The sequence below is a fragment of the Vicugna pacos genome, chromosome 6 (assembly GCF_048564905.1).
Source record: "Vicugna pacos chromosome 6, VicPac4, whole genome shotgun sequence".
In the NCBI taxonomy this organism is placed as follows: Eukaryota; Metazoa; Chordata; class Mammalia; order Artiodactyla; family Camelidae; genus Vicugna; species Vicugna pacos.
Window position 1 is genome coordinate 55,983,784 of NC_132992.1, and position 27,864 is coordinate 56,011,647.

Below are 27,864 nucleotides of genomic sequence, written 5' to 3' on the forward strand. Positions count from 1 at the left end.
ATTCTTCATTCAGTTTGTGTGCCTTGTGGGGAAATTTTTTTTAATCGTTATTTTTTTTTAAAAAAAGAAACATTTCCGTGCTACTGTCTGTCATCATCTCTGGGGAAATCAGCCAGAACCACCGGAACGTAACTGAAACCAGACGAGAGCGGCAGGAGCCGAAGCAGTACCTGCAGCGTCCGGGCACCAGAGCCACCTTGGAACGGGAACGCATCTTAGGCGGCCGCGGGTCTGCGGCTCCGCCAAACTTTGGGGCGGGCGGGGCGGGCTGGGGCGCCGAGGGGGCTTTGTAGACCGAGAGCCGCCCCCTAACCATGATGTTTCGCGACCAGGTCGGGGTGCTGGCGGGCTGGTTTAAGGGCTGGAACGAGTGCGAACAGACTGTTGCGCTGCTGTCGCTGCTCAAGCGCGTGAGCCAGACCCAGGCCCGCTTCCTCCAGCTCTGCCTGGAGCACTCTCTGGCCGACTGCGCCGAGCTGCACGTCCTCGAAGGCGAGGCCAACAGTCCGGGTAAGTGCGCGGCCGCCCGCAGTCCTGCTGTCCGGTCCTCTCCACCCCCGACCCCCGCCCCTGCTTCCCAGCCTCGGGCCTGGGCCCCGCCCCCGACCGCTAGTCCGCTAAGACCCAACCGCGCGGCCCCCCGACCCCTGGCATCTCCTCCCAACCCGCCCCCTCCCCAGGCCCTGCCTCCCATTTACCTCCGCTGGCCGCTTCGGGTTTGCCCACTGTCAACTCCGTCAGTCCATTCCGTGTGGTAGCTACGGTAGCATGAATGATTGATTTTTCTCTCATGCAGTTTCCTGGGAAATAAGTAAGTCAGGTCACGTAGAGTCTGGATTTTCTGGGCTTTTTTTCTTTTTTCTTCTTCTGGGCAACGTGGCTCTCCGGATTTCAGCAACACATGAGGAGCCAAGGACTGCCCTTCACAAGCCGAGCTTTGATTAGGCTGTGTGAGGAATACATGAAAATCCAATATTGTTACTCCTTTTTTTCCCCACTGATATTCCAGTTTTAGAGCTCCGTCTTCAGAATAATATGTAGGTGACGCTACAGACTATTAACACGATATTTGCGATTCGTTCATATACTACGTGGTTGTACTTAACTGTCACGACGTTATTCGTATTGATATGGATCTTACAGAAAGGGTCTCGTAGGGAGCGGGCAGCAATCAGGGTCCTTAAATGCTTTTGTTAGGAAACTTTACTGAACATAACAGAATCGTTTCCTATTACCCTGCTAGTATCTACCAACACCTCAACTAGTGTAGAAAGTGAATACACTCGAAGGGTTCGACAGTTTGCTATTTGCTAGCACGGGTGGTGACAGACTGAAATTATATCCCGGGGTGGGGGTGGGGGGTGAGGATGGGGGGTGGGGAAAAGGTCTGTTGGTTGTAATTTTGGATAGGGGAAATTCTTCAGTTCATGCTGCAGCCAGAGGGTGAACAGAGCCCCCAGTGTTTACGCAGAGAAAAGAATGCAAGGTCCTCTTCCAGCTGTTCCATGTTAGGGCCGCCCGCCTGCAAGACTCAGCAGAGGTCTGGGCTGCCATTTGATGACAAGGTCCAGTCCAGGGCAGCAGGGCCTGGGAGACGCTAAAGTGAGTGTGCCTGCCGGGCGGCAGGAGGAGGGCTGGCCTGCTCCTCACTCCTCCTCCCTGATGTGGTGCTCATGATGCTGGAAACACCAGGATGGGATGTTTCCATATATAGAATCATAGGCTGGAAGTGACCACTGGAAATCCTCGCAGTTCTTTTCCTGACCAGATAGGACTGCACCCAGATGCTCTTGTGCTACCAAGTATGGGGGGCCGTCCTGAGGATATCCCACAGGCCCCACGGGGATTCAGCCTGAGCCCAGTAGCCCACCCCCTACTCTCAAGGGTGGCAGCAGCAGGACCCCCTTCCCCTTCAGTTCTATGTTTCTAAATAGCTGAAAGGCCAGCCTCCTTCCTAAGAGTGTAGAAATGTAACTAGGATAACTGATGATAGATTCTCTTTACTTCCATTCTTATCACGTGCTTGGTTTTGGTTTCTCAGGTTTGATGGTTTCTTGGTTTTGGTATCTCAAGTTTGATGAACAAGGTTATCTAAACTTTTATGTTTTATAGAATGCAAAAAAATTAAGTACATTAGTTTCTGTTGAATGCTTGACCTCAGTGCTTGTAGGGACTGTTTAAAATAATGATAATTAATCTTTAGGTTACTCAACTATTAGAGCAACATTTTTTCCCCTTTGAGTAAAGAAGACTTTCCCCAGTATAGCAGCAGTCAGTTTAGTAGGTGAAGCAATTAGATATATGGAATTAAAAAGAAATTGCTTTGCTTAAAAATCTTATAACTTAATAACCCAAGGGAAAAAATTGGACTTCTGTGAGTTTTTAAAATCACTTGGTAGTTTTTTGCCTCAAAAAAAATTTTTAACCATACTTATTTGAGTAAGATGCCTACCTGTTCATGATGCTAAATGCTGTGGATATATGAAACCATAACCATTATGTAAGATAGAGACCATTTAACCATCTCTGGTTCAATCTTTCAACCTGGACATTTTGCTTCCTTGGAAACTTTGTAGTTGTTTTGTTGTGTGGCCAGTAGAGAAATTCATTAGTGAGGGCATGTGATAGTTTGATTTACTTCTGCATAATGGGATCATAAAGAGCATCAAGATTTGTCGTAGAATGCCCGAGTCTGGAGCTTAGCTCCCTAGTGTATCTGGAATCTAGCCAAGAACCAAGAATGGGGCAAAAAATGCCCACTCAGCAACCAGAATAGATGATGTAAAGGCTGGGAGAATACCTCAGACCCCCTTTTAGAACACAGTTACTCTTCTGTTAGATAACAATCCTTACTTTTTTTTAACTTAAAAAATAGTCCATAGCATGTATGGGGTACCACATTTGGAATGGGATGAGGGGTGGTTGTAACCAGCAGTGAAAAGTGACCCTTGACAGCTTGACAACTAGGAAAGAGACAGAAAAATCATAACTCTAAACATAAGAATTGGGAGCAAAAGCCCTGAAGGTTTGGGAATATTAGGGTAGGAACACTCAATTGGCCCCTCAAGTATTACTTTGTAATAACATAAATCAGTAATTGCTATCTTTCATTAATGAGAGTGAACTGTCAAAAAAGATACATTTTAAAATACACTCTTTGAGAAGAGAGGGAAATATTGCATGAATGTTGGAAATATTAACATTCAAGAAAATTAACCTCTAAAACTGTTTTGGTATGTAAAGCTCTTACCCATTCAGAAATCTAGGCTGTGTAGAATGACTTATTCATTGACTGGCTGAGGTTTCCTATACCAGGTTCATCATATATCACTTACTTTATTTTGTAATCATCAATTAAACAAACATACACATTTCTTCTGATGACGAGAGGTTTTAAAACTTGGTGAATGGGAACAAAATTCCTATCTGGAGCTTGATCTCAGTATAACAACAACAACAACAACAACAACAACAACAACAACAAATCATTAGTGATAGCGTGAACTTGGCTCTGTTTTCTCCAGGGCTGACTTTAAGTAGCGAGATAAGCTTTCACATTAAACATAGTTTATTTGATGTCTGTGGGATGTATTTTGATACTAACTTTCGTTCTCTTAAATTTAGCGTTTATTGAGATTCTAGTGGTTCACTGCTTCATCCTTTGTCTTAGGTTCATGATCATCTGAGACCATGAGAACATGGTTGAGTTAGTACTTATGGATTTGTGTGTGTGTGTGTGTGTTGTGTGTGGATGTGTGTCACTCCAGATTTGGTCAGTGGGTATTGATGATGATCAGCTCTCTAAAGTAGAGGCTTATTTCCAGAACCCTCATAACCTCAGATGCATGTCCTCCAGCCACCAGCCCAAGTGACCATTAAGATTTCTGGCCAGTCTCAGTTTGGAGATGACTATTTCTGGGGCTAAAATGTCATTTGATACCTAAAAATAGAACCCATTGGAAAATAGGTTGCATGGCAGTAGTTTAAGACTTTTGTCATTTGAACTTCATATATATTTTCCAGTGGAAATAGTGTAATAAATGGAGATTCACAAATAAATCCACAAACTTATTAACTCACAAAACAGAGCATTTTTGTGGGAAAATTGGATATGTTTGTAATCAATAAATGGCAAAGAGATTGTTACTCTATTTATAATGAAGTACAAGAGGAAGGGTTGTCTGAAACGGTAGTGTTGGAGACTAAACTAATTGTGAAGATTGAAAAGGACTTGTGGGTGTATTTGCACTCATTAGAGGGTGAAGATGTTGGTTCTGTGATTTTTATGGTTTTTGGTTTCCATAGTATAAGTATGCCACACCCTGAGTTGATTTTTTAGATCACAGATTGAGTAAAAGAAAAGCTGAAGGGTATAAGCTTTCCTGATGACATTGGATGAGATCTTGTTTGTAGTTTTCTTTCAGTTTTTCATTCAAAAACATTTACTAACTGCCTACTACTTTCCTGGCCCTGTGTTATGCAGTGGGAATCAGAAGTAACTTACTGTATTCCAGTGCCTGGTGCATAGATACCCATGTTGAGTAAATGATTAGTCAGTATCGCAAGTGCAGATGCACAGATACAGAAATAAAAAACGTGGAGGGGAGAGGTTCTGGGAGCTTCGTGAACCTACAGCTAATTGCCTGGGGGAGTCAGGGAAGACTCTACTGAAGAGATATGTTTGAGTTGAGTTTTGAATGGTGAATAGAATTTGGTTCAATATTTAAAAAGGATTGTGGAGAGCAGGCATGAAGGTGTTTTCCAAGCAGAAGGGATAGCATTTATAAAAATGTTGTCTTATGAAAGGGCCTGGTTGTGTACAAGAAATAGTGAGTTTAGAGTGGCTGGAAGGGTGTAGAATGCTGGGCTCTAAGAGGCAGAAGTTAAAACAGAAGCCATGTGTTTGCAGGACTTTACCAGCTAAGGAATTTGACTCAATTCTGCAGAGATGATAGAGAAGCCAAGAAGATTTTTAGGCAGCAGTGTGCTGAGCAAGAGGAGGGGAGAGAAGAGGAGATGAATGATGAAAGAGGGGTGTATGTGTGTGTGTGTGTGTGTGTGTGTGTGTGTGTGTGTGTACACCTTTGAGAAAGCTTTTTCATATGTGCATGATTGTCTGAGAGGCAAAAATGGGAGAGGTGAGGCAATTTGGTTCAGACAGTTTTCCATGTTGGCCACATGGTGGCGTCATCAGGCTAAGGCAGCTTTGTTGCTTTCAGCATTGCTATATTGGGGAGAAGGAGGGCTTGAGATAGAGAGGAAAAGAAGGTATTATCCAGGTGGCCATTTATTTATACCCATGGGAGGGGATATGTCTGGAGGATTCTTAGAGTGTGGATTTTGAAATCAGTCAGATGGGGCTAGTCAATTAATTTCTGAGCCATAATTTTCTCATGGGTAGAATGGAGCAAACAAAACTTTGTTATTGTCTGGAAGCTACTTGTTAACAGTCCATTGAGGACCTTTTCTGTCCCCCAGGTTTAAATTTGCCTCTAATTAGTATGGAATTTATATAAATAATGTTTTCTTAAATGATAGGGCATCTTTTAATTTCAAGGATTATCAAGAAGAGACTGAAGATGACTGGAACCCTGGAAAGATAAAAGCCAACTGTGCTTTGCCTCCTGTATTTAAGCTGTGTTGTTCTATTCTCTGTCATTTTGGGTCCTAAAAAAATGTGGTGCTGACCTGGTTTTTCCAAATTATTTGTCACCACTTTTTCCCTTCAGTTGGTGAATGTGAAAAGAAAAAATCATTTTGTGGATTGAAATATACAGGGACTTTATGTCTGAAACACTTTTCACTTAGGGTTTGTAATTTTCTTTGGTTTGGCCTGGGGTGACAGCGAGCAGGTCGTACACATTTGCGATCTTTGTTGCAAATAAGTTGGATTTGGTTGTTTAGCTTGGATGCTCAAAGGCTTCAGCAACTGAGTTTGTGTTATAAACAGGTCCCACTAAAGCAAGGAGAAGGCAGACAAACTTAACAGCAGTCAAATTGGCTTGTTTATGTTTAAATAAACAAAGGAGGGTAAAATGAGGGTTGGAAGGGCTAAAAACTCCCCAGTATGTCCTGCAGAAGCGTAATTCTAATGAGAATTGTCAACACCAGAGAAGAGGGAATACCCCTCCTCCTTGACCTGGGGAGAAATTTGGAGGTTTTTATCCACAAGGGAAGTGCTTTATACAACTCATTTGCTAGGAAAGGTGTGGTGCTCATAAAAGCCTTTTTTTCTTTTAAAAATAGAGTTACTGCTTTGAGTTTTTAACTTGATCCTTCATTTTCCTCTTTTCTAAATCATTCCTTCCAAGGCCATACTGAGTTCATCCAGTTCACATAGATGGAGATGCAGAATCAGACGTCTCCTCTGAGCTATTTTTTGTTTCTGTGGAAGCTGCCTGAGGCAGGAATCTCCCAAGGAAAACAGAACTTTCAGAAGCTGAGCCAAGCTTTCTCTCAAGGTTAGCTAGTCAAGGCTTGGGTCTTGCTCTGAAGCCTGCACCCCAAGAGCCAGCTTGGAGTGTGGAGGAACCTGCTGCTTTTGTGCAAGAGCATTGTGCTCCTTGGGACTCTAGCTTAGTTCTAGGGTTTTGTTGCCACTCTGTATATCATCATTTCAGTACAGTTTTCCTTGTCTTGGCTTACCAGGGGGAAAAAGTCAATCACACAACTCAATGGTTTCTTTTACACAATAGGTAATACCATTAAATGGCATCTGCAGAAGACTGAGTATCTGGTAAGAAACTGTGGGACCGGTTCCTCAGTACATGTTAATTTACCAAGTCCTGCAGCCGCGAGCTGGGAGCTGTGTCCAGCGGTAAGGTAGACGTGATGAGACCTCTCAAGGAGCTTACACTCAAGTTGTGGAGGTGAAGCATCATATACACAGATGATCCCTGACTTATAGGGGTTTGAATTAGATGATATCTAGACTTTATAATTCCCAAAGCGACATGCATTTAGTAGAAACCGTTCTTCAAATTTTGAATTTTGATCTTCTCCCAGGCTAGATAGATATCTGCCCCACAATCCTCTTGTGATGCTGGGCAGTCAGCCACATGCTCACAAGGGTAGACAACCGACACTCTTACAACCATTCTGCACCCTTGCATTCTGTTTTCCACTTTCAGTGCAGGATTCAGTACACTGCATGAGGTGTTCAACACTGTTATAAGATAGGCTTTGTGTTGGATCATTTTGCCCAACTGTAAGCTAATGGAAGTGTTCTGAGTATGTTTAAGGTGGGCAAGACTAAGCTATGATGTTTGGTAGGTTAGGTGTATTAAATGCATTTTCAACTTATTATGGGTTTATCTGGAGGCAACCCCATCATAAGCTGAGGAAGATCTGTATGTATAATAATTAGCCTATAAAGATTGGCTAAATGCTGTGGTTCCAATGAGAGAACAAAACTGGAGTTGAGTGGAGGGGAGAGAACAGAATGGGATGGGTCATCCAAGAAGGAATGAATGGGAAAAGTAAACTTGAGTGTGTCATTTGAAACAAGTGTTTCAGGGCTCATGAGGGTCTTGCCTTTTTAATACTTTTAATGAGCATTGTATGAAGGAAACCACACATATGGGGTCACTCCATGCATGGGCCATGTAAGGCGCAGGCTTGCAGGGCCTTTGAAGGATGAGTGTGAGTACATTAGAGAGAGGGAGCATGGTGCCTGTTGTCCATCAGGAATGGAAGAAGGAGCAATCCAAACACTCCTCTGATTTCTAACATACTTAAACATACATCAGCTCAACCCGAATTTTTATCCCTAAAATTACCCATAAAATTGTGAGAGTTAGTAATAGTTCTCTTGGCTCCTTTTGGTAGAATACTTTTGTATATTACTTTGGTTAGAACTAGTGTTAAAATGAAACATCTTAAACACTTACAGGAGAAGATAAAAGTATCTTAAACCAGTTTTCAAAGTTTAATGCGCATACAGATCACTTGGGGCTCTTATTAAACTGGAAATTCTTACTGAGGAGGTCTGCGGCGGAGGGGGCCCTGAGCGCCTGCATTTCTAATAAACTCCCAGGTGATGCTGCTGCGGCAGGTCTGTGGACCACACTTTGAGTAGAAAATCATAGACTATTAGAGGTGGAAGGTAATTTAGAGGTAATTGGTGGGTTGGCTTTCAAGTTTATGCGTTAGTATCATAAGATTTTTGTTTGCAAATGAAAACTTACATGAAAGGTTTTAGGAAGTACCCCCCTGCCAACCCCACCAAACCCCATCTCCACCCCCGACACTCACTTTCCAAGGAGAGCAGCTTGAAATCTCTGTGATTTCCCCAGGCTCAGAGACAGCCTGAATGGAGTCTGGGATTGAGGAAGGCAGAGCTGGGCTCTGTCGTGGCATTTCCCGAGCTTTTTGACTGTGCCCCCCGCTGGAATTTCCAGGCATTCTAATGATCAGTGTCCCATGGAAAATGAGGCTCCGGAAAAGATTCTTTTTTTTTTTTTTCACTGATGCTATGGACTGTAAAGTTGAGCTGGAAAGAGCAGGGATGTTAATTCCGGAGACCGGATGGGAGAGATCCCTTCCTACTTCCCCAGCGTACTCCCATAAAGTGCAATCATTGAAATTTCTGAAGCAGCTTATCCTGATCTGCCAGTGGAATTCAAGTGCTTGTGTGTGCAGCATAAATACATATAGAATACGGACTTTCGCTGTGTACATTTCTATCTGTGTGAGTATGTGCACCAAATATGTGATTTAAATATGTGACTTGAATGGCAATGTGAAACCACTTCTGAATTTCTGGAGTTGTACAGGAATAATAGGTGAATCATCAGACACCTCCATAAATAATGTTGTCTCTGTTTGTGAAGGGAAGAAGCAGGGAGAAAGTAAATTCTGTACCTTGTAAGGTTGTGTGAGATTAACACTGATCCTATGCAAGATAACCAGAAGAGTATCCGAAACTTGACTTGTGTTTGGACGACTAAATAGGAAGCAGCCTGGTTTTCCTAAGAATGGGAAGACTGGGTCATGGAGAAGTGGTGTCATTTCCCTTTTGATGAGGGATTGGGGAAGGAAGGGAGATAGCATTTATGGAGAGAATTCTGTATTCTGGGCAGATTACAGGAATCCTGGTAGGCGTCCCATATCTAAGTTTCAGCACAGCCTTTGACAGAGCGCCTTATTTTCTGATGAATAAATAGGAGATGTGGGGGCTGGGTGAGAGTCTAGTTGTGTGGCCTTAGAGTGACTTCAGTGACTGACCGGCTGCCGTCAGCCTTAAGGGAGAGCTTTGGTGCTGTGCCTCGGGGCTCACGTGTTCTACATCAGTATTCCTCTTGACTGTGACTTAGCCTAGGGTCTCCAAGAAAGCAGAGCCCAAGGCAAGGGCTGGTGTGCAAGTAGTTTATTTTTGGGCAGTGATCCTGGGGAAAAGGAATAGGGGCCGGGGAGGAGAGAAACAGGGTGGGGTGGGGGAAGCCAGCACAAGCCTGTGTAATTAAGCTGGTCACTGTCATGGGCACTAGGGCTCAGTCCCATGGGGACCCTCCAGGAGCCACACAGACTCTGTCTCAGAAGGGACAGATGAGGTGGGTATTATCAGCAGGCTCTCCTCTCCCCTTGGTCAATGGTTGCCCCAGGGTGCTAAGTCTCTGTATTTTGGGGTTTCCACATGCACGAGTGCTGACCCTGTCCACCGTGTTGCACACTGTGGTGTCAGAGAAGCCCCAAGGTGGAAGGCTAGAGAGAAGTGGTATAAGGGAGGTAGGATGCTGTCAGGTTATACCTGTCTGAAGCTGGTAGCCATGGCAAGGACTGAGGTGTAAACTGGGTTGAGAAGGTGTAGTTATCAAATCTGTGGATGAACCGAGAGGGATAGCTGAGGACTTGATGACAGAATTGTGATCTAAAATATTTGAATATATTATGATTGCTATTTAACCACTGAAAGTGTAGCCTCTACATTTGCATCCACTAGACCTCAGTTGGAAGAAGCATGACTTAGCAGCAGCATGCATGGAGAAGACTTCTGGCTTTTAGTAGACTTAGAGCTTAGTATGAATAATGTCACAGTGTGGTTGGCCCCAAAGCCACTAAACTTTTAATGATATGTTGTGTATATAATGCGATATATAATAATTTTATATTCAGAACAGGTCTTCTCTGTAGGTCAGACTGTCCCTGGAGTCTGAGGTGCAGTTCTGGACACATACTCTGAAGGAGATGGATAAGTCAGGGTGTGACTGGAGGGAGGAGGATGGTGTGTTTCTTTAGAAAAGAAGTTGGGACCTCTTAGTGACCTCCGAAGTCCCTTCTAACCTTAAGATTCTGTGATTTCTGTGAATCAGGAATAAAGATAAGAAAACTTATCCAGAACCGTCCAGAGCAGAGCAGAGAGACAAGAGGAGAAAATGAATGAGTGAATGAATAAGGGTGGTCTTAAAAGCCTTCTTTAAATCATTTCCAGTGTATTCCTCCTGTACTTCTTAGCCTCTTTGGGCTACATATTTGTGGCACTTTGTTTAGGAAATACAAAATAGGGTGATTTTCTGTTCTTTTTTGAAGTAGGCAGTGAGGTAAGCCTGGGTCATGAAGAAGAGTAGGGCCACCGCATTTCAGAAAAGTTGTAGTGAACTGAATGGAATCTTGTTTCTTTGGGGTCACACAGTAGCAGTGATAAACTCTGAGTATGTCAGTCATTTGTTAGCAGAGGTGAATCATAATTGCAGTCTATGTCTCCAAGTCTCTTTTGTTCTCTCTGTATAGTTCTTTTTTTTTTTTTGTATAGTTCTAAAAGTGACCATAAAATAGTCTTTGTATGGGAATAGATATCTTTTCTTTCTTTTTCCCCTCTTCCTCGCCCCGCCTCCTTTTTTGTTTTTGTTTTTTTTTTAGCGTTTTCTGTGTGTCAGTCACTGTGCAGATACACACATACACACATATGCACAATTGCTATCTGCAGTTATCGAATAGATGAATGATGCAAAGAAGCAGAACTAATGGTTGTGAAAATTCAGTGCAACACATTGCAATAATTAGATAATGTGCTTATTATTATCTAGAGTCTAGTGCACAGTAAGTGCTTAGTAAATGGTTTCTGAATTACATATTTTGTGTATATATACATATATATTACAAGGTAGCATAATACTATGTGTATAATACAAAGTAGTATAATACTCTGTGTATAATAGAAAGTAGATATTGTGTCTGTTTTACAGATGAGGAAAGGTGAGTTGAGAGGGTTTAGAAATGTACTGAGGTCAGCGAGGCATTTCTGATATTAAAAGCCCGTGTCGAATCCTTGCCACTGTGTGAATGCTGCAGATCTCTTCCAGTTCTTGGGTAAATAAAAATGTAGGTGTTTAAAAGAAAACCACTTAAGGATATCTAATGGTAGTTTTGATAACATTTAATAAATTCGATCTTGGAAGAATTCTTTTCAGCTTGTCCATTTAAATGTCCCTCTTATTTATCGTATTTTACTCCTACATAGCTTGATATGGCTTGGCTTCTTTTTTCCATTGGCATTTAAAAAAAATTAAGTGAGAGGCATTGATCCAAACATTTCCCTTTCTATTATTAGGAAGACTCTGCATGAACGGGCAGGACCTGGGGAAGGAAACAGGTTGGCAAACCACGGAGAGGAAAGAATGAGGAGTGTGTTATCTAATAGCTCATGGCATCTTTGACTTTGACACACTAGCAATCGATGAGCTGGGTCAGGATCTCCTTAGGATCTGGAATTGGGCGAAGCACCAACGTGAGGGCTGTAAATTAAAACAACCTCTCCCATTGTTTGTAAATGGTGGAAAACTTCTAAAGATTAGTTTAGGAAAACATGTTACAGTTGGTCGGAGGGTGAATTCTCCTTACTTCATTTTCTAGTAGCATTAAGTTAAGGAGGTGGAAGAGACTTTATCTACTCCAGCCCCTCTGTTGAAGATTTGAGAAGACTGAGGTCAACTAAGGCTACCTGCTAGCAGGGGAAGGGCTGGTTACACCCAGTTGCTTCCCGGCCATCTATGACCTAGACCTTGGTCTCCCACAGCTTCCCACGGCTGACTCGGCCACTAGGGTCACCACACTGAATGACTGTGCTGGGCGTGGGAGATGTTCTGTTTACCTGGTTGTCAGAGACAGCGTTCATCAGGCTGATCTTGTTCTTTGAAGTTGTTTCCAGACCCCCTTCTTTTTTGCTTCTTCACTCACAATAAAGCACAGATTTGTTTTCATTGGAGGATGATTAGCACTCGTATTTTGAAATGGCAGAGAGAGTGTAGGAAGGTTTGGCTTTATTTTGGCATGTTTTAATCACAGTTCCAGTAATGTCCTCTTGGTTTATGCGGGAGCTGACTCAGCCACTCTGGAGTTACCCTAGATCCCAGGAGAACTGGGTGTCGTTCGTGACTGCCCCACTGCCTGTGGGAGGGATCTCATTCACTGGTTGGTGAAGCATTCATTTGCGTGGAGGTGCAGTGGACGAGCTGAGACTCCTCCTGAGCATGTCCCCTGGCCCCTCAGGGCTCGCTGGCACCCTGCAGGCCCTGGTCACAAGGCACTGCCATTGTTCTCCTTCCAGACTAGCCTGTGTCTTAGTCACTTTTGTCCTCCAGCACCTAATGTTGTGCCTGGACTTAGGTGGTCTCGGTACATTTTTGTTGAAAGAATGGATGAATGAATACAAAGAAATGTAACTCATACCCCTTGTGCACATGAGGCTTACATCTTAGTTGGGAGAGAAACCCAACTGCATGAAGATTGAATAATAAAACAAGACAAGATGAGAACCCTAGTGCTGTTAACAAGAAGTATGTGATAAAGGCCAGATGAGAGATTTAGATGCTGTTACTTTTCAGTCCATTACGGAAGACATGGTTTAGGCTCTTGGTATCATTACTCAGAAATGATTTAAACTTTTTGAGCCTCAGTTTTCTCATCTGTGAAATGGAGTTAGCCCTATGAACGTCACAGGGCTATTACCAGGATGAAGTGGGATTATATATGTGGAAAGTACTTTGTAAGGTGCGTCATGTTATATAAATGCAGGGTGACATTATTCTCAAATGACCAACTGAAACAATGGGATAAAAATTTCAGGAATGTGGGTATTTAATAAAAGGTTCAGGAAGAGATAACTGTGCATTCTTTTTCAGGGCTTTTGCTTGTTAGCAAGAGCTGAAATAAACACACAAGTCTCCTGATGAACATCAGCCACCTCTGGGCCTGGACCAAGGCCTGGATCTGGTGATTCACCTGGGACTTGTAGCTGTTGGCCCAGAGTCCCCATAGGCTGGCCTGACTGTAACTGGTCAAACCTCAGTTTGTGTCCACTTTCATCCTTTGATTGATTAGATCATTGAGTGTGCCCTCTTCCAGTATGAAGGACTTCAGATGTCAGTGCTAAAGAATTTCTTTTGGGTAAAGTTACATAAAATGCTGTGTGGTGACCACTGTATCTGTACCTGCAGATACTCTGGTTTGAGTGTTCATGGAGCTGTTGACACTGTGTCATAGGGATTCTCCACATTAAATGACAGGTCTGGATTCTTTAAACATTTGTGATTGTTTAAGCTTTCTTATTAAAGAGGTAACTTTTTCATGAAAGTTAGTATCCAACTTAATACCATGCAGTGGGAAATCTTTGAGTATTTTTGTATACCTCAGCTAAACAAGAGAATAATTATGCTCTGCCCTTTATTCTTTAATATTCTTTTCACCTTTACCTTTCATTTAACAAGCACTAGTTGGAAAAGGAGAACGGTTTCTTGTCATTGTTCTTGTTTGTTTATTTTAAACAAAACTTCCCTATTCTCACATTTTTCTTTTAGTGGCAGAATGAGCTGTGTTAGCAAATTTTCCAGATTATTGTGGTATTTGCAGATGATCTGAGCACAGTTAAAATATTGAAACTGTGAGCTGTAAGATCAAAACTGGACCTCGTGTGTGATTCTGATATAAAGGTGCTGATGGGTTACATGGAAATAAGTGCAGTGCATATATGTTTAGTTGGCAGTGTTTTCAGTAGGAAAAATGTGGACAAGAATTGCTGCTGCTGCTGGTTTCCTTTGACTCTTCCCCCTTCTCATTTAGAGAGAAAGAACCCAAGAGTTAAAATAGGAAATGCTGGAGTTCTGTTGAATTAAAATGGCAAGTGGTGTTTATCAGCCGCTCAGTCCTTGGACAGAGCAGGGGTGTGTGTGTGTGTGTGTGTGTGAAGACAAATAAGGAGGTGCCTCGCCATCCCTGGTCCTCCCAACGCCCCCATCCCGCTGCACGTTACCAGCTCGGCACTTAGCACTCTGGATTGCAATTACCATATTAGCTGAGGAACAGTTCCAGAGTAAAGGAAGCCCCAGAGAAATGACAACAGAATGCAACATGGGGTTCTGGAATGGGAAAAACTATGTTGTAAAGGACAGTATTGGGACACCTACATCCATGATAGGGAATAATGTTGTATCAATTTAAAATCTCCTTAGTATGATCATTATGCCTTGGTCACATTGGAAAATGTCCTATTGTTAGAAGGTGCATGCTGAAGTCTTCAGGAGGGAAGGGACATGATGTCTGCAACTTACCCTCAAATGGTTATATGTAAGGTAACAAAGATGAAGAATTGGTGAATCTTGATGAAATGTATATGAGAACACATTTTTGAAAATAAAAAGATCAAAATGTTGACCTTTTTAGCTTTTGGTATCCTGTGCTGAAACGCTGGCTCCAAGAGGGAAGGGCCTGTGTTTTATCACCCTTGTGGAGGTTGCCAGATAAAATACTGGATGCCTAGTTAACTTTGAATTGCAGATACACCATGAATAATGGGGCATACTTCTATCACTTACACCAAAAATAACTGTTTGGTGTATCTGCAGTTCAGAGTTAACTGAGGGTCCTGTATTTGTATTTGCTGATTCTGGCAACCGCATTCTGAACCAGGGCACCCCTGGTAGCGACAGGGTGAGAGGCACGCAGGAGGTGTTCCCCTGCCACTGGGGATAAATCACATGGCTTTTTTTGGCTTGTTTTGTTTGCCTTAAAAGAATTTTTTTTAAATTGAAGTATATTCAGTTTACAATATTGTGTTAACTTCTGGTGTGCAGCATAGTGATTCAGTTATACAGAGATAGAGACATGGCTTTTCAGAATCGTGTTCTGAAGCGTTCTGGTAGGCAACACCCCGCATGGCTGAGCACGGAGCTGGGACTTCACCTGTTCTTGGACTTGATCTCCTTCTTGCCCTGCTCCCTTTGATTTTGATTGATCTTTTCCCTTTGAGCTGATGCAAGCTTTCTCCATTTCTCTGTAGTTGGCGGAGTCAGCTGGGTTACATTTTATACTAAGTTACCCACGTCCTGACACTCCTGACAGGTTTAAGATCTTCTTCTAACACACTTGAGTAGAATGGATACTGGAATCTATTTTGACAGCTGTTGAAAATCTAGGCTGTTGTTACAGCAGGTTAAAGAGGTTATTTGTAACACTGGAATTATTCTGTGAACCTTTTGAAAAAATGTGCATACTCTTCAGGCAAATAGTATTTTATAGAATTTAAATGATTTTGGTGTTCACGGTTAAATTATCAAGTAAAATGCTCCTAGGAATTATACACATCATAATATTTTCCATTGATTTTCTCCACCAATGTAGTAATAGTACATTTCAATGATCTCTGTTACCAGTGCCTTTTAAACTGCAGGTGTAGAGTCTTTAAACATAGCTAGTCTATTGCCAGCTGTCCCATTGATAACCTTCCCTTTAAAAGTGACCTTTGAGCAATTTCATAAAGAATGAATATTTATAGTATTTTCTTGCTGAGCTGCTAAAAGAGGGGTCTATGTAAGTAACAGGTGGCTTCAGTTGGCCTGCTTTCCCTGAAATGTGATTCAAAGAAAGCATTGCATTATTTTCTCATTGGAATTGTGATTATGGGCTAGACTGACTTCATTTTTGGCAAACTGCGCATCAGTGTTGAGGTTTCGGTTTAGGGTGGGGTGTCTTGTATGGGCAGGAGCAGGAGAGCTTTACAGATGAGACACAGCAGCTGAGGGACAAGACATCCAAGGTCGTCTTTACTAAGCAGAGGCATTTTTACCAGAGGAGCTGTTGTTCTACTGGGCTTTAGTTTTAGGGGCAAGTGTTCAGATGAACCCTTCAGATTTAAATGTTCTTTCATCTCAGAAGAGGGCTTTGTCAAATTAATCATCAATGCAGTGCTTAGCACATAGTAGGCACTCATGGTAAGTTTGTCCAATGGAATGAACTGGATAATTATATTTGGGTTATTATGTAACTTTTAACATGATTTACTTACTTGAAATAGAAGCTCTTTCCATTACTGCCCTTTACCCAATTGCTTGGCAACACAATTGTTAACATGTTTTATGATGAAAATAAATGTTCCAATCTAAGTTTACGCTAGATAAGATTATAATACAAAGAATTGGAAGCATTAAATGGTGAAATGGATTTTGACACAAAAGCTATTTCTGAGAAGTCTATTCTATTAAGCATACTTTCTCCTGTGTCTGAAAAGATTGATCACATTGTGCAAAGCAGGTCCTAGCAAACAGGGTAGAAGAGTTTTTAAAAAGAAAACATTCTTATTAGAAGAATTACATCTCTATGGGAGAAAAATTGAAAAAGAGAGAGTATCACATAAATAACCCCTGTAATCTTATTTCTCATTTTATTGAATATATTTAAGAGTCTTCTTTCCTACCATCAATACACAAATTTTTTTTTACACACATACACGAAATTAGGACCATATGAACATTGTGGTGATAGATATGTGTTTTTATGTTGTTCTGCAAAGAAATATATTTAAACTGCCTTTTAATCTTAATTTGTCATTCATATTTTAATGCATCACCATTCATTTTTTTCACAATACTATTTTTAATGACTGTGTAGCATATCATGGTATGGCTGTGCCATAATTTATTAAACCAAAGCCTATACTTGCTCAGTTAGGTTATATCCAGTTTTTTACAATGCTGTGATAAACAGCCTTTAAAGCATGGTTATTACTTTGGGTTCCATGCCTGGAAGTGCAAGTTTTGGGTGACACATTCTAAAAATTTTGTCTATAGTATGTTAACCACACTGTCCTTCTGAACGTTTGGGCAAATGAATGTTCCTGTGAATATTTAAGTGTTTAATTCTTACACACTCTTTTCTACAATGGATATCATTAAAAACAAACAAAAATAACCTGTTTGGTAGGTCCTTATTTTCAGTTATATTTATTTCTTTGATGGTACTTTTTTTCCCTATATTTATGGTCCAGTTGTAGTTTTTATCCTTTCTTCTATCTGTTTTTCCTTTAGGGCATTTGTTTTTACTTACTAATTTATGATCACTCTTTATCACGTATTTTTTTTCCTTCCCATTTTTGTATAATGTGATTTGATGTCTGGAAGTTTTAAATTTTGATTCAGTCAGTCTATTGGTAGGAAAAGGATTTTTGAGAGAGCAAGTGATATTTCTGTCAGAAGCTTATTTTCTGCCGCTGTGTGGTATCATTTAGTTTTCCAGAAGGAAGAGCTAACTGCTCAGTTTTAGTTTAATCCCCTCAGAAGACTTTATTAAAATGTATACAGTTTATGAAAATGTATACAACTTATATATCAAGAATCAAGACCTGTCTGAATTTGCATTGTTTGAACAGTTTATCAAAAAGCTTGAACGGGTACTTTCATCCTAGGAATTTCTCATTTTGGAGTTTGGTCTGTTTTATATCAAGACACATTAGAGGTAGGACAAGAGTTGAAATAGATAAATGATTCATTGTGTGTGAAATTTTCTAAAGATGGAGTAATTTACATGCTCATCTATCAGGAATGCTTAGACATGGGGCTGGAAACAATGACTACTATCAGCCTATGAGAGCTGATGGTCTTCTGATTCATAGACACCTACTTGGTCAAAAAGCCTCATGCTTCTTTCTCCAGTGTGTTGGAATTTTGTAGCCATATGTAGTATGGATACTTTGGTTAGATTTTCCATGTTGATATTTTTCTGGTCCATTCTGCATCAAGTTTGTGTTACCAGTGTAAATAGCAAGACTCAACTGTATACAAAATTATTTTAGAAGACAAGTGATATTAACATCAGTTAGAGCCAGTGATTTTCAATGTGGGGGAGTACACATGTCTTTCCCGAAGGTAATAAGGTGATTTGTGTCATTCATTCACTCACTAACTTTATTTTGTGCCTGTTCAAACTATATTTTTTGTAGGAAGGAACATGTATGGTGTTAGAAGTTGAGATCCAGTTCTGTACAAAACATACTCCTTTCCTTAATTTAAAAGCAAAGTCCATTGCTTTGATTTGTTTTAATTATGATAGCTTTACTTTAATTTTCAAAATAAGGCAAGAACTCCCTCTTGCCCCAGATGTCTGCATGGCTCATTTCTTCATGTCCTTCAGGTCTCTGTTCACATGTCACCTTCTCAGAGAAGCCTTCCTGACCAGCTTTTCTAAATCCTTTTCCCTGGTTTCTTTTATTCAGAGTATTCATCACCTTATGACATATTACATTATGTATCTGTGTATCATCCAAACCCCCCACTAGAATGTAAAGTCCATGAAAGAAGGGTGTTGTCAGTTTTGTTGACTGCTGCCCCCAACCTGCCCGGCATCAGAAACAGAACACAGAATGTAGCAGGCACACAATAAATATTTGTTGAAAAATTAATTCACTGAATATTTGCATGCCTGTGATGTACTGGCACTGGAAGTGGTGATAAGTACTGTGAAGAAAAATAAAGCTGGGTAAGGAGACAGATCTTAGAAATGTCTATCTTAAAAAGGCTAGGGTTATAAAATGTAGGAAGACACTGATTAGGCAGTCTTCTCTTCTCTTTTCTTTTCTCTGAGTGTCCTTGCCTCTCCCAGCTGTGTTGGGGCCACTGTGTTGGCTGTATTGAGTCTGCCTAAGGTGTGGCGCTACATGCTTTTCATGCCTCACTCCAAGTTGACCCTCCCACTTGAGTAACATGAAAACCCAAATGTGGTCAGCTCTTGAGTTTGTATTTCCCAGACCCCTGGGTAACATGCTTTCCAGCAGCGAGCTCCTTTCAGAAGTAGCCAAAGGCTTAGGGTTTGAGAGAAAGTCAAACATTAATAAATGTTCAAGGGTGCTTTTATTATAGTTTTGACTTTTGGCTTTAATAATCACATGATTCTTTGAGGGCTGCATCATAGAAAGATTTTCAAGCCTTAAAAATTAGTTTCTTATCTCAGACCTTCTCTTCCCCCAGTTACCTCTGTAGCTTGCCATTCATACCTTCCAAGATCTTGGCCAGTGTCTCTCAAAGGCACAGAGATAGGGCCCAAAGAGGATGGCTGAGGGCTGTTCTTTGGTTATCACCATGACTAGATTTTAGCACCCGAGTTAGGGATGCCCAGTGTCCTGCAAGACATGAGACAGGAGATGGTCATTCGTGACAGAGAGACGTTGTCCTGCCCAGAATGCCGTGGTGCCCTGAGAGGAAATGCTGATTCTATCCTAGTGAGACTTCTGTGAGACTTCAGAAACTTTAGAAACCTGTGAGATGTTGTTGGTTTTCACAATGTAAAGGGGTGGTTTGCTACTGGCATTGAATGGGCGGGATCAAGGAGGCTACAAGTCCTGCAGTCCCTGGGGCAGTTGCCCACCTCGGAGCATTGCCCCGCTTCCCACTTGACTTTCCAATGTCCACCAGGCAACAGGGAAGTGAAAAACCCTACTCTGATAATTTTCAGGGCCTACAAACAACTCTATAAGCAAAAGACATTTTTTACACAACTTAAATGCATGGAGATCTGTATTTTGTCTTCTTCTGGACTTTACCAAGAGTCCCCTCCCACGCTGGCACCATTATTTGTGGTTTGTAACCAGTTGTCAGTCTGTGTGCGTGGCTGTTGCATTCACAGGGATTGTCTTCTGGAGATCTTGTGTCTGAAAATATTCATGTTGCGATGTATATTATACCATTATAAGTAATTTTCCTTTTATTTCTCCTTTATATTGCAGCTAGATCATGACATTGATTTATTAGAATCACGTGTGGATTTGGTTATATAGCCAGTGACTTTCATTACAAGATTGTAAAGGGAGTATGGAGTCTGATGAGGTTGAAAACCTTCACTCTAACCTGACGGAAGTTGTATTTCCTACTCCTCTTCTACATACACCCTGTTTCAACCAAAGTGATTTGCTCTGTGTCCCACATTTTCTCTCCTTCCACCTGTGCCTCAAACTACCCCTCCTCCTCCAGGTTCCTTCCATCTCCCCCTCTACAATCCCCACCCACCCATCAGAGCCCAGTTCCCTGGGCAGCCTCGTGAAGTCATCATTCCTCAATCACCACAGCTCTGTGACTTTAAATTTTTTTTTTAAGCTCTTGTGGCACTTGTAAGCACTCCTCATTCAACACTTGTCTGCAGCCCAGTGGTATCTTTTTATGTTTAAGTTATCTCCTCGAATAGCTTGCAGGCTTCAGATGGTCAACTTGATTTAGTCTTTTTATCCTGTGCAGAGTCTAGGAATGCTTGATGAATCGCCAGCTCTTACTCAAGGGCTGCCCTCTCTTGTCTTCTTCTTTCCCAAATATGAATTCTTTCCTGTCTGACATTTTGCTAATTACAAAAGTAAACATGTTCATTGTTAAGACATTTATGGAAAAGCAAAAGAAGAAAATCATCATCATCCCTAATCTGCCACTCAGAGCCTCTCACAATCTATCATTTTAGGGCGTTTCCTTCTAGACTGTCTTCGCTTTGTACATCTGTTTTGAACAAAATTAGAATCATGTACTTTATATGGTGTGCATTGGGCTTCCCCCCTGCCCTTTTCACTGAATGTGATATCACAAGCATTTTCCTTCATCACTAAATATAAACATGTTTTATGGAAAATTTTAGACATATAAAAATAGAATAATGCAGTAAACTCCTAGATACCCAACATTCAGCTTCAGTAATTACTAGGATTCTGTCATTCTGACTATGTGGTTTGTAACGACTGCATTCCGTTCCATTGTTTGGATGATACGTAATTTATTTAACCATTTCTCTGCTATTGTAAATTTGGATGATTTCTAGTTTTCTATAATTATAGATGCTTATGTTCTTGTTCTTCTTGTCATAATTATTATTCTTGCTTCCTGGTGAACCTAATTAATTTCTTCATGATTAAGTAACTCTGATTATTATTAGTTTTGTATTCTGGGATTTTTATTGTATTTCATATCTCTGGCTGGTTTCATTGTCATTTTTCTTTTCTCCATCCATCAAATATTTCTTGTATTAGCCAGAGCAAGTCTCAAATGAATTACAGCAACAAGTTATGTTTCTCTATTCATTTTTTATAGACCCCCTGAACCTGACAATGTGAGAGTATTACTTTCTAGGTATTCGTAAGGGGCAATCACAAGAAGGAAAGAGAAAATGGTTTCAGGAGAAACAGTATCTGATAAATTAGTCTCTGCCCAATGGAAATTTATTTTACAAATGCTTAATATTGCTTCATTTTGATTGAAAAATGTTCTCTTATAGGCTGAATTGTGACCATCTATCTAAACTAAGGTGCATTTGAACCCATATGCACAAGTGTTTTCTCCAGCTGACTTAAATTTATATTTTAACAAGTATATTTGGTATTAAAAAAAACTCAGCATCTTTAAATGGCGAGGACCCACATGCAGCTTCTCTTTAAGGAGGTACTTTCTCAGGCGGTGGGGAGAGACTGTTTTCTTAGATCTGGCCCATTGTGAGCCTTGGAAGGATGAACAAGTGGGGGAGAGCTGGATGTGTGGTGGGATTACTGGTTCCCTGTGAAAATGAAGGAAGCCTTACTGTTGCCCCAGTTCTGATGGGATTTCTTCTGCAGTCTCTGCGAAAATTTCTAGACCAGATTATATACCAGAAGATGACTCATATGCCTACCTACTCTAAGAAAATATCTATTTCTTTCATTACAAAGTAAAATATGGTTGCTGTAAAAAAAAAAGTAGATTTTCAGATTTTTGTAATAGAGATGTATGACATAGAAAGCAAGTCTCCCACAATGCAGACCCCTCCCCGGCAGAGGAGCGCTGTCAGCGGTGCTGCATGTGCTCATCTTGGTTTCTTCATGCCCAGGTTAGCATATATTACCTGCATAACGTGCAGAACAAAACTGTTACCTTTTAAAATGCTCTTGTTACTTAGGTAATCAGTAACTGCCCAGATCTTTGAAGTATAGAGACCACATACAGTTTCTCCAGGTTAGAGGTAAGATACTAAGAACAAATAACAAGGTAGAATGTGTTAGAAGGGAAAGCTTAAGAAAAGGAAGGAGTCAGAGCCCAATATTGTTATTCAGAGGTTAGATTTTTATTGTTGAATCAGATTTAATTGGTGGTTACACTTTTTCCCTTGGGAACACATTAAAATAGTCACTATGACAAGATGACTAAATCATGAATGAACTTGAAATATTAAACTAGTCTCAGCCACACCAACATATTAGCAATTTGTTGGAGCTTAATTTTTGCATTGCAATTTAAGTGACAGGAATGTGCACTGCCAACATTAGGACTTCTTTCTTTTAATTTTGGGAACACTAAATGATGTATTTCACAAGGTCTATTTCCAGTTTAGGGCCAACCATGAATGATTAATTACATCGCTACTCTAACAGGTGTTTAACTAATGAAGACAGTAGAATTTTTGCATGTGAAACCCCACTTTGTTCATTCATTTAAAAAAAAGCTTACTCTGTGCCATGAGCTATACTCGGTATTAGAGATAGAAACTGGTAAAACTCGCCATGTTACTCTTTGGTATTTACACACGCTTTCCCATCCATCTGCATATTTTCCTCTCTTCCACCTGACAACATCTCCCTCACCCTTCTTGTCCCAACACAAAGGTCACTTCTGATGTCCAGCCTTTCCAGCTCTGTGGACTGACTGAGCAGATCCCTCAGTGATGTTCTCACATTTGAATACCATCTCTACTAAAGCATGATTTCATTGTCTTACAAGCACACAAGAACACAGAGACCGAGTCTCTTGAGGTCGGAGTCCTCATATCATCACAGCCTCAGAGTCAGAGTGGATGCATAGTTGGTGCTAAATACATATACATCAATAAATAGTTGTTGAATATCTGACTAAAAAGTTCTTGAAAAGTGAACTGAAAAATCTAGTAATGTTGACTAAAATCTTTGCATTCCTAACTGTGATGCAAGGAGTCTGGGAACAGTTTTGAGAAGAGTAGAGGAGTCGTGGCCCTTTTAATGCAGGCTTTTAGTGTATGATACTTGGATATTTAGATAATTGGATTCAGCACTGCACCTTGAAGTATTTAATGGGGTTACATGGGAGAAAAGCTTCAGTGTAACATATCTTAATGACACATCTTGTTCAAAAGTACTTAAAAATTGTTAACTGTCTTCTATGGGCATTTTAGGAAAATATAAGCAAAAGATCTTTGCCTTATGGAGCATATATGGTTTCCAAATTTTATTTTTAGTGGGAAGATACTGATTTTTGCCTTCTATGTTACCTGTTCCAGAGCGGGACTGCTAATCTAAAGATTTTAGTAATTCAGGACTGTGATTTAGAAATTAGAGTTCACATACAGTTCAAAAAATAATATCTTTTCAACTTGGAAAATAGAGTCAAGGTAGCCTCACTTTGTGGATCTCTTTCCTCTATGAAATTAGACCTTCAGGTCTGGAAGGGAGGGATCTTGATCTTGTCTGTTTAATATCGTAAGTACATTGTGGTATGTGATGTGGGAAGATGTGCCAATCAGGTCCTGGCAGGAAAGAAGCTGACTCCCTTGAAAGGGTAATGGAGGAAACAGAGGGACTACTAACAGAGAGCTAGGCAGGGGTCAGGGAAATCAACAAGATTCAGCAAATCATCCCAGAGTAACAACAGAAAGCCATGACCACTCCTTAGTCCTGGGGAGATGAAGAAAGGGAGAATCTCTTGGAATCAGTAAGAGGTTCAGCTTCCAGGAACCTCTTGAAAGGAGCTGTGGCCTTTCAGAGGAAGACTGCAGTCACTGCCAAAGCAGCCCAGCAGAGCAGGAACCAGGGGGGTAAATACCCCAACTTTTCTCTCTTCCCTCCCTTTGGTCTCCTGCTGGCCATTTCACTGGATGACCCAAATGAACCCCAGTGACCAGGGAGCCAAGAGATGTAGTCTGAGGAGGGTAGCCTCCTGGGGCACAGAGCGAGGTCAGAAGAGGGGAAGTGGGTCTGGAGGGGCAAAGGGAGAACATCCAGCCAGGAAGGAAAATCTTCAAGTTATGAAAAGTAAACCTTCCCTGTTCATAGCATTCTTCTGTTCATTTGAAGGGTTAACTGGGGTGCGTCATTTGTTAGGGTTTTATTGCTTGCAGACTAACCTCTGAATCAGATGTCATGAAAGGGAGCCCTACACAGAAGTGTTTTGTTTGGGTCAGAATATTTCTTTTTGAAAAATCTATATTATATTTGGAGAGATTCACATCAAAACCTGAGTTTCATATTTCTTTTGACAAGTGGAAAATTTGGGAGCAGTGAACATGCTTTCCTATATGGAAGCAATCTGCTGAGCTTAGTAGGAGCTGCCCCTTTCAACAGGTAGGGACTCTTTGCCTCAATCCTCAGCACTTCCTAGTGTGGTCTTAAACCCACATTGCTTCTGCCTGGTCCCTGTGTTCGAGTTGGTGACCCTGGCTTCCACAAAGTAAGTTAGAGAACGAAGGACAGATGAGTCACACTTAATCTAGAGAGTGAGCTCTGTCTTGGAAGACACACTTCTCTACTAAGGAAATAAAGAGTCAGGGAGGCTGATCTTGTCCCTAGGGACACAGCCTGAGTGTTTGTTAGGCTAACTGGGAGAAGGATGAAATGAAGTTCAGTTTCATTCATTTTTAGGTCAGTCTCTAATTTACGTATCAACTTTTAATTCTTTTCTGTAAAACAGGGATTGTTGAATGAAACACGTTCCCAGCTTATTCCTTATCTCAGTGCAAGGGCATGCCAGGAAGAGAGAAAGGCTAGGTGGGGCACGGGGGACTTTGAACAAGAGGGCAGATAGGGAGAGGAGCCTTTTTGCTCTTTGGTCCATTCTTTTCTCCAAACTGCTACTTTGTCCCTTTCCTGGAGCTGGGTATGTAGTGGGGCCCAAATGAATAGACTTAGTTTCCCTGTCCTTAACCCTAAAGGTGGTCTGATTGTGTTATTTTTTTTTAATTGTGGTAAAATATACATAACACAAAATACATCATTTTAACCATTTTTAAGTGTATAGTTCTGTGGAATTAAGGACATTCACATTGTTGTACAACCATCACCACCCGCCATCTCCAGAGCTCATCATCTTTCCCAAATGGAAACTCTGTCTGCATTAAATGCTAACTCCCCAGTCCCTCCTTCCGCTAATCCCTGGACACCAGCATCCTTCTTTCTGTATCTATGAATTTGGCTACTCTAGGTACCTCATATAAGTAGAATCATACAAAATTTGTTCTTTTGTGTCTGCCTTATTTTATTTAGTTCAATGTTTTCAAGAGGTTTGCATATATCAGGAGTTCCTTTTTTTCTTTTTCTTAAGGGTGAATAACATTCCATTGTTTGGATATACCACAGTTTGTTTATCTGCCCACTTGTTGATGGACATTTAGGTTGTTTCCACCCTTTGGCTGTTGTGAATAATGCTGCTCTAAACAGAGGTGTACAAATATCTGTTCAAATCCTCGCAAGCAATTATTTTTGAACATTACAGAAGTAATCCATGTAAAACCCACATAAATGGTAGAAAATTTGGAAGATACAGATAAACTAAAAAAGCAACCACGGATGACCCTGGCATCAAGGATGATGATGATGATGATGATGATGATGATGACAGCATGTGTCTGAGCCTCACTGTGTGCAAGGCACTCAGCTAAATAAGTTCTTTACCTCTTTATTCCTTATAATGGCCCCAGGAGGCAGTCATGATTGTTTTTCTTATTACAGATGAGAAAAGTGAAGCACAAGTAAGGTTAAAATGCTTAAGGTTATACACAGAGGATGGCACATCCTGATTCAAACTCAGGCAGTTTGGTTCTGGAGTCCTTGCCTAACATAACCATTATGTTACCCTGCCCACCCAGGCTAATCCCAATATAGCCACAACCTTCTAAAGCTTTTTCCTCTGCAAATATATATATGTATAGTTGCATGCATGTACACAATGATGTAATACTGTGAACATCCTATTTTATAATTGGCTTTCTGAATTCAGTAATAAAAGCAAGCATCAACATCTTTAATAGCTAAGTAATGGCCAGTTTTATGAGGATATCATGAGTGTTAAATATTACTATGATGGAAAAAATTTAGTTTTGTCCCAGTTTTCACTATTATAAAATACTGTGCTGTACCTTTTTAGTGCACATATCTTTAAACACTGATCCTAATCTTTTCCTTAGGAAAAACAGGTTTACTGTGTCAAAAGTTATTTTTTTCTCTCTCTCTTTCTTTATAAAAATTGCTTATTCTTCTGATTTTAAAAGAAACACAAGCTCACGGCAGAAGATAAGTAAGTCAAGACAAAGCAGAGAAGAAAATAAATAACCTGTAGTTTCTTAAGATAAACAACACTGTCAGGAACATCCTGTTTTTCACATTTTTGTGCACTTATCCTGATTTCTTTAGCATAAATTTCTAGAGGAGGAATTGCTGGGGTAATGCACATTTACATTTTTGACAGGCATTCCCAAATAGTATAACTGTTTTTAAGACCTTTAATTTCTATTGTCACATTGCCCTATATATTTGGAGAATAGTCACTATTCAAAGAAGCAAGGACTTAAATATGGACATATATAACCTACCATAAAGTCAACCTCTTAAATATTTATGATAGAAACACACTACATTTTTTATCTACTAGTGCCATCATTATAAGTAATCCCAGAACCTTAAGTTATCTTTTTTAAACTATAGGTAGAATAATTAGAGCCCACAAATTTTGTATGAAAAAAAATTTTTCCCTGCACTGGGAGAAGATTTTTAAAAACCTATGCTACCTGGATTGTATCAAGTGAAATAGGCTCTAATTTCCATGATAAAGGATTTAGTGTTAAAAGAATTGAGTTCTAATTCTGGACCAGGTATTTGCCTGTATGATCTTAGACAGGTTACTTGGCTTGGCTTAATCTCCACATCTATTCAGTGGGGAAAAAAATACCATAATTGACTCACAGTCTTATCATCAGAATTAAATGAGATAATACCCTAGGTGAAAATGTAGGGTACTCTGTAAACTACAAAGCAATATACAAATATACTAACAGTAGAAATACCATTCCTAAATAGTATTTCAGGTAAAATTCCTTCTGATTAGTCCTCAAATTACAGATTAATTCTTTGGGTGGACATCCCTTTAAGAACTCTGTGCCTCTTTTCTTCTTAAAACACTGTGGTTTCTCCATTCGAGATAAAAATTTCAGGAGAATTGATGGACTTGTAGTCTTGGGTCTTAGAAGAGACATGTATTTCTCCATACTCCCAGGTCATTAATCCTACTTTTAATTCTACTCCAAACCTTGTACCACATCGTTTCCTAATGCCAGACTGGAGTGAGTAATAACAACCTTTTGGCAGGTCAAATTTCAATTTTAAAATCCAGGAAGCAAAGCCATGTCCTAGCCTTTCTTCTTGTTAAATTATAGCTAAATGTCCTTATTCTGTTTTTAATCGAGTGAGGTGGCCGATTTCTGCCAGACCAAAGGAAAGCCAGGCCTGTCCTCTGTACACATCACTGTCATAGACCCAGGCAGTCTGGGGAGGCAGCTACTTATGAAATAATAATGTAGCATTAAGTGGCCCACTCTTGCAATCAGGATCTTTGGAAGACATTTTTCAGGATTTTGTTGTTGTTG

The 27,864-nt window shown here is 40.6% G+C and overlaps 1 protein-coding gene across 5 annotated transcripts in view; it reads left to right on the forward strand.

Moving 5' to 3' along the window:
* The first annotated feature begins 291 nt into the window (after window positions 1-291).
* The window catches only part of SAMD4A (sterile alpha motif domain containing 4A), a 197,344-nt gene continuing 169,771 nt past the window's right edge, over window positions 292-27,864 (forward strand). For 2 of the 5 annotated variants that reach the window (XM_072963082.1, XM_072963083.1), the window contains exon 1: window positions 294-510. In XM_072963082.1, coding sequence (XP_072819183.1) covers window positions 315-510 — 196 coding nt within the window. In that variant the 5' untranslated portion in view covers window positions 294-314. Of the gene's footprint in view, window positions 511-27,864 lie in introns of all 5 variants that reach the window. The other 3 variants (XM_072963084.1, XM_006199761.4, XM_006199760.4) reach the window with 3 other exon arrangements.